Consider the following 7,984-nt stretch of genomic DNA (forward strand, 5'->3'; position numbering starts at 1 on the left):
AAACAGCAGCTTCATTTCAGACAGAGTCAAAATAAGTAACAGAAAATGTGTATTTGATGAAACATTCTTTGCACTGGAGAAACATGAAAATAAATATATTTCAAGGAAGTATAATTATTTTTCTAATACCTCTTTTCTCAGGCCTGTCCTAGTTTACTGGTTCAAGAAGTTCTCATCATACGCTGTCATTTTTAATTTACATATTGCTATTCGGGTAATTCAAATGAAATGCAGGTCTTGTGAACGAATAAAAACATTGACAAGTATGCATGTGCCAGGGGACCAAATTAGAGGGTTCTTTGGTGCAATTAGTCCAAATTCTCATATTTGAAGGATAATATGTACCAATAAAAAAAATCTGCTGCTAGACATTTACAGCAGTGCTCTGTCTTGCTTCACATTACAAATCAGAAAACAGCTGTTCTCAATAAGCCAATTTTATTTTTTAAAATTAGGCATTGTCAGAAAAAATTTGTACATTAACCTGGACCAGTGATGGTTCTGTACCCTCTGTTGCTGTGAAACATGACATGAGCTAAAGGCAAAGACCGGTTCTTACAAGGACAACTGCTTCAAGTTAGGAACCAGAACAGTGTATTTAAACAGTCTTCTTGGATATTTTCTTGCCTTTCTTAAACGTTAGCTTATTTTTAATGTAGCCACGCTTCCTTTTGGTCGTCTAAAAAGAAAACAGAAGACATGACATTAATGCAGCTAGCTTTCTTACAGATTAAAAAGACGAAAGAACTACTAGAGCATTCCACAAATGCATATCATTAAGTTCCTTATCATCAAGCCAATGAAGTCTACATTTCCCCTTAACCACTAAATGATTAGTTGTAATAAGAACTCAGACTGCAAAGTCGTTTGGATTACAAGGTTGGCAGTTCAAGCTCACCACTCGCTCCTTTAAAGCCCTATACAAGGTCGCTATGGGTCAGAATTGACTCGACAGCACTTAACAACAATAAGAACTCAGATTTCTAGGCTCAACAGAATATAACACTAGACTGAGGAATTAGAATGAAAACATAAAGCTGCTCCTGATTCAGCTTCCAAGGAACTCTGTGTCAGAAACATAAGTTAACTTCATCACTTCTGGAGTCCCAGTACCCCTATCTGTAAAATGAGGATGACAGACTGAAAGAGAAGTACTGAAAGAGAAGTAAAATTACTTGGCACATTCACCAATAATGATCTTTTGGGTAAGAAAATAGTACTTCAAATGATTACATTAAAAAAGGAAAAACCCAAGCAACATTTCCTGAATTTAACAGATCAGTTACAGCTAATTTATTAACTATAGTATGTTACCTTATTAGCTCAGTATTATATTAATGCATACAGTTACAGAACTTCAGTGTTCTGAAGTATGAAGGGGCTTAAAGTTTTTGGAAAAAATCCATGTCTTTTAATTCCATTTTTCCATGAACTTTTTGAAGTCCCCTTATATGTCTGTCTGAGTTCTGGAAGAGTATTAGTGGTGAGTCTTGCCAGTATGTCTTTTCTGCAGCCCCAAACTATCAATCCTAGCTCCTCTACAGTGTAAACAGAAAACTCTCAAAATGACTGCTGTGCTCCTCCCATTCCCCTAAATTCAATATTGACATGGAGGATGAAAGTAAACAACAACAAAAAAGTTATTTTTTTTACTGCTAGTATAAATGGAATATATACTCAGGGATACAGAAGTTCAGAAGTCACGTTCGTTATTAGCTAGAATATATGAGGTACAGAAGACACTAATTTTTATTTTTCCATTCATTTTTTTATCTGGGGAAAAAATGGGAAGAGAAAAAAGTTCAAATTAAGAAAATTTATTGCCTCTGGAATCTCTGGATCAGTTCTTTGTAAACTCTAAAAGTCCCATTTTTTTTTTTTTTTTAAAAGGTTTAAAAAACCTTTTAAAAGTTAAAAAAAGATGTTAACTCGGCTTGAATGTCTTAGGACATTCAATTTGGCTATGTCAGCATAGGTGGGCCATGATTCTCAGTGGTGTGGCAGTTATGTGATGATGTAGTCAAACCAAATGATGCTGTCAACCCTGATCTGATCTAAGGTGCATTTCCCTGGAGCGTGGCCTGCATAATCTTTTACAGTACTTTGGGGACCCAGGATCCCTGAACTGGGAAGTTCCTAGTTGTAGGGAAAGATTGATGCCAAGGACCTTTCCCCCAGAACAGTCTCAGAAAGAAAAAGTCTTCCTCTGGAAATGGTATCCTGAATTCACACTTCTATCCAAATAAATTGTGAGAGACTAGATTTTAGCTTAGAATCATCCACTTGTAGATTTCTCTTATAGCTGCACTAGAAAACTATTTAAAACTAGCAGCATTTGCTTTGACTTCTGCGTTGATGTCTACCATTGTTTACCATATGCCTATGAGACACCACCTTAATTTAGCTGATATAAAAACTAAGTGATTCTGAAACAAGTATTTGAATCAAAAATAAGTCTTCATTCAAAAATACCCAGTCTTGATATGACTAACACAGTGACTAGGAGTGTGGTGGCTCTGTAGGATAAGCACTGGACTATAGGCCATAAGGTCAGAAGTATTGAGCCCAGCAGTCATTTCATGTGAGAAAGATGAAGCTTTCTGCTCCTGCAAAGATTTAGATCCTCAGAAACCCTATACAGGATTATGATAAGCTGGAAATGACAATAACAACATAGTGAGCATCAACTCTATGTGACACCTGTGAATAGCTTCCAATAGACACAATAACAGTAACTGGCATAGAAGGTATTCATTTAAAAATAGTTTCTGTTGACACAGCTAATGTTCACACTATTGTATAATTGTTGCTGTTAAGTGCTGATGAGTCGGTTCCAACTCATAGTAACCCTGTATAGGGTTTCCGAGGCTGTAAATCTTTATGGGAGCAAAAAGCCTCATCCTTTTCCTACAAAGGGCTGGTAGATTCGAACTACTGATCTTTCAGATAGCAGACAGCAGACCAATGAATAATCCACTACTCTACCAATGTTCCCTAACATAGTACAAATGAACAATATCTGTATTCTGAACATATCTGAAACATATTTTAAATAACACAAAAGGACAATTACTTCAATGATTTAAAATAACTGATCCATACTATATAGACCTAAGTATTATGGACTGTATTGTGTCTTTCCAAAATATGCGCTGGAATCCTAATCCCGAAAACTAGGGGTATAATCGCATTTGGAAATAAGTGTTTCTGTGTTATATTAATGAGGACATGTCAGTGTAAGTATGCCTCCAACTTAATTCTGAGATATAAAAGAGCAGATTAGATACAGAGAGAAGGAAGGCACAAATGGGGGAAAGGGATGCGGAGTGGCGACTGCCAAGGAACCGAGTAACAATGGAGCTACAGAAGTCAAGACCAGGATTTCTTCTAAAACCTACAGAAAGAGAAAGGTTTCCCTTAGAGACAGTGCACTGAATTTGGACTCCAAGCCACCTAGTCTGTAAAAAAAAAATTCTGTTCATTAAAGATGTACACTTGTAGTGTTTGCTACAAAAGCATAAAGAAACTAAGACACTAATTTTAAACTCTTTCAAACCTAAAATCAGTCCTTCAATGGATAGGACCTTATATGATACAACCTTAATACGTCAACTGAATGCTAATTGATTACCATCTTCCACAAATGGACAATCTATATAAACATGTCTTTTCAGCAGTTTTTATAGCATCTATTAAAGTGAGCAATTATGACATCAATAAAATATTTCAATATTAAATACTTATTACAAAAGAACTGCAATAGTCTCATCAATTATAATTCCAACCTACAATTTTTATCATGGTAATTACTTTTAAAAATGATAATCCTGAGGGCTTCAAAAGGACTCACTCGACTTAAACCTAATCTCTACTCAAGAAATAATACAGTAACATTCTGCTAAGACGGGAACTGGGAAATGGAAAATATACATGCTTGGACAGAAAAGATGAGAGAATCAAACACAATTCTATTACTGAAATATTAGACATTTTTATTTTCACGAGGTTCAGAAAGTGATGCCAGATATATCGTACTTTAGGAATGAGTCTTGATAATGAAAATGGCACACACCAAAAGCCTAAATTTTTCCGTAGAGCTTATCTTAGAAAATGTTTACTTCACTGATAGCCATTAGGCTATCCAGAAAAATCTGCATCTTGGGATATATGAAATACTCCGTTATCTACTTTGTATAGAGGACTTGTTGGTAAGTGCCATGAAGTCGATTCTAACTCCTAACAACCCTGTGTACAGTTTCCAAGGAATGGATGGTGGGCTTGAACTGTTGACCTTCTAGTTAGTAGTCCAGTGCTTATCCTATAGCACCATACCACGATTCCATATAGGCCTTGTTATGTGTTGTTGAGTCATAGTCTTATGAATCTGGCAAATTAAAATCTATTAAAAAATTTTAATAATAATTTTTCACATGAACAAACCAACATTGATTTCACCCCTTTATAGAAAAGACTTCACTTGGCACTCACCTTCTTTGACAAATACTTCTGTTTTGGGATAATGTTAGTAACTCTAGGTTTGTGGTCTAATGCCTCCCTGTTATCAGGTGGTTTCACTTTATATATTCTAACAAGCCAATGTTCTGATGTAAAGGCTTCCTCCAAATGCTTGAATTTAATGTCCTTGTTTCCAATCTCAGCATTACGTGTTCGGTCAAAACCTGGGGGTGTGCGAAAATCCAGCTGCAAAAGTGAGATTAGAATTAGAAGTACATCAGAAAACATTCAGCATTGAAAGGTAGTAAATGCTAACCCTCTGTCACTAAACTAGCACAAATGGTTCTTACAAACTGCTAATAAAAACAGTTGTCACTGAATTGATTCTAAATAATGGTGACCCCATGTTTCAGACTAGAACTCTGCTCCATAGAGTTATTTTTGTTTGTTTAAGCTTTTATTCCAGTGACTGCTCCCTCCTGACAATATGTCCAAAGTATGAGAGACAAAGTTTGGCCATCCTGGACTCCAAGGAGCACTCTGGATGCAATGCTTCCAAAACGGATCTATTGGTTATTTTGGCAGCCGATGGCACTTTAAATATTCTCCTCCAACACTATAACTCAAAAGCATCAATTCTTCTACGGTCTTCCTTAAACACTGTCCAGCTTTCGCATACATATGAGGTTACTGAAAACACCATGGCTTGGGTCAGGCACACCTTAAGTCTTCAAGCTGACATCTTTGCACTTCAACTTTAAAAAGGTCTTGTGCAGCAGATTTGCCTAACGCAATATGTTATTTGATTTCTTGACTGCTGCTTCCGTTAGTGCTGATAGTTGATCCAAGAAGAATGAAGTCCTTGACAACTTCAATATTTTCTCCGTTGATAATGTTGTTTATTGGTCTAGTGGTGAGGATTTTTGTTTTCTTTACATTGAGATGTAATCCATACTGAAGGCTGTGCTCTTTCATTCTCATCAGTAAATGTTTTAAGTCCTCTTCACTTTCAACAAGCAAGGTCGAATCATCTGCATATCGCAGGTTGTTAATGAGTCTTCCTCCAATCCTGATGCCATGTTTTTCTTCATAGAACCTAGCTTCTCGGATTATTTGCTCAGCCTACAGGTTGAATAAGAATGGTGAAAGAATACAACCTTGTCGCACACCTTTCTTAATTTTAAATCATTCAGTTTCCCCATGTTCTGTTCAAACAACTGTCTCTTGATCCAGGTACAGATTCCTCATGAGCACAATTAAGTGTTCAGGAATATTCATACTTTGCAACATTGTCCATAGCTTGTCATGATCCACACAATCGAAAGCCTATGCGTAGTCAATAAAGCACAGGTAAACATTTTTCTGATATTCTCTGCTTTCAACCAAGATCCACTGGACATCAGCAATGATATCCCACGTTCCATGGCCTCTTCTAAATCCAGCTTAGTTCTCTGTCAATGTATGCTTGCAGCCGTTTCTGTATTAACTTTAGTACAACTTTACTTGCATGGGATATCAGAGAGATTGTGCAATGATTTCCGCATTTCATTGGGTCACCTCTCTTTGGAATGGGCACAAATACGGATCTCTTCCAATCACTTCCACCACTCGTCTGTCAGTTTGTCTTACTGTGATGGCTTGTGAGTTGCTGTGATTCTGAAAACTATGTCACCGGTATTTAAATACCAGCAGGGTCACCCATAGTGGACAGGTTTCAGATGAGCTTCCAGACAAAGACAGACTAGGAAGAGCGACGAACTACTTCTGAATATTAAGTCACTGAAAACTTTATGAATAACAGAGAAACACTGTCAGATAATAGTGCCAGAAAATGAGCCTGTCAGGTTGGCAGGCACTCAAAATGTGATTGGGAAGAGCTGCCTCCTCAAAGTAGAGTTGATTGTGATGATGCAAATGGAGTAAAGCCTGTGGGACCTTCATTTGTTGATGGGGCACAACTCAAAATGAAGAGAATGAAACCAATGGAATGTTTTAGCCCTTATCAGCCACCATGATTGTATTCTACAAAAAGATAAAATGAGGCTCAAACAAAACCTCTAAGTCTGGACAGTTATCTAATCTCCAGTGATGGTATAAAAGTAAACCAGCAATGCTTACACTGGCTTTTAGGATAACTAGAAAAAATTTTAAAAATTTTGTAGTTTTCATAAAACATAATAATACGACTGTGCAATATAATCGAAGTGTCATAGAATCTAAGAGATAGAATCTTAGAAATCCAGTCATTAGTCTAACATCCATATGAATAAACATGGGAAACACTAAAGAGGATGGTAAGCAAAGATAGAATTTTAGCCTAATATTTTGGAAAGAAGCATTTAAGAGTTCATTTTTATTCCTTAATTGTTCACACAAAAGTTTTAGAGATGTAAATTTAATGAAATACAACAATAATCTTCAAATGAGCACTTTTCTCTAGACAACACAGTTAAAAACATCACTGCCCTGTATTTTTTAGTGGCAAACAAGATTTTTAAAATACTCTTCTGAATATTTATTACAATAAAACACACAAAAACCAGATTTAACTAACCTGCATTTCTCCAAATCTGTAGTATGACATTTTATACATAAGGCAATTCAACAAAGTGGGGGATCCTGCTTTGTCTACACGGAACTCTCCCTGTGGTGTGAAATAGTCACTTTCCTGAAAGAAAAAGTTTTTACGTCAGTCCAATGAAAATTTCAAAAGCTGCAGCTTCTCCTTTGCACTTTCCCTTAGGAATCAACTTGTGAGGTATCTTCATAATGACACTACGTTGAAAATGAAAGCTTAATGTAATTCCTTAAAAAACAAAAACAAAAAAACACTGGTGTTTTAAAAGCTAATTCTAGAGATCACTTAAGACAAGTATCTAAGAAACCACAGTAAAAGAATGATTGTTGTTGTTGTTACGTGCCGTTGAGTCGGTTCCGACCCATAGCGACCCTGTACAGGGTTTCCGAGGTTGATAGTGTTTGTTAAAGTAGTATGTTGTTGGGTGCTGTCAAGTTGGTTCTGATTCATAGGGTTTCCAAAAGCAGGTGGTGGGTTTGAACTGCCAACCTGCTGGTTACCAGTTCAGTGCTTATCCTCTACCAGGTCTAAAAGAGCAATTAATTCCATTCTATTTTAAAGCATGCTATAAAACCTCAGTAATTATAAAAAGAATGACACCAATATTAGGTAAAGGGGGATCTCTCCAACTGCCCCCTCCTTACCTCTATGGTTCACTTTCAGAAATTTCCCCTAAAATCATCATTCTTTATTTTTTCATATGAACTCAAAAACAGCTTTTGTAGTTGAAGGTGGGGAGGAATGTGTTTAGAAAACTCCTGTAATTATTTCTTTAAGAGGGACAATTTAGCAAAACAGATAATAAATAGATTACGTATGATTCACACACATACTAGTATGTACCATACTAGTATGGTAGCGTAGTGGTTACGAATCGGGCTGTGAACCTTAAGGTCAGCCGTTCGAAACTACCAGCCGCTCCGCGGGAGAAAGATGAGGCTTTCTACTCCC

General features: G+C 36.5%; 1 protein-coding gene across 1 annotated transcript in view; it reads right to left on the reverse strand.

The window, feature by feature from the left end:
- Positions 1-424: 424 nt before the first annotated feature.
- The window catches only part of STT3B (STT3B, subunit of the oligosaccharyltransferase complex (catalytic)), a 132,464-nt gene continuing 124,904 nt past the window's right edge, over positions 425-7,984 (reverse strand). Inside the window, exons 14-16 of the mRNA XM_006851593.1 lie at positions 7,010-7,123; positions 4,489-4,701; positions 425-679 (exon numbers count right to left, since the gene is read on the reverse strand). Of these exons, the coding sequence (XP_006851655.1) occupies positions 599-679; positions 4,489-4,701; positions 7,010-7,123 (408 nt within the window). The 3' untranslated portion in view covers positions 425-598. The remainder of the gene's footprint in view (positions 680-4,488; positions 4,702-7,009; positions 7,124-7,984) is intronic.

The sequence above is a fragment of the Chrysochloris asiatica genome, unplaced genomic scaffold, assembly GCF_000296735.1.
Source record: "Chrysochloris asiatica unplaced genomic scaffold, ChrAsi1.0 scaffold00030, whole genome shotgun sequence".
In the NCBI taxonomy this organism is placed as follows: Eukaryota; Metazoa; Chordata; class Mammalia; order Afrosoricida; family Chrysochloridae; genus Chrysochloris; species Chrysochloris asiatica.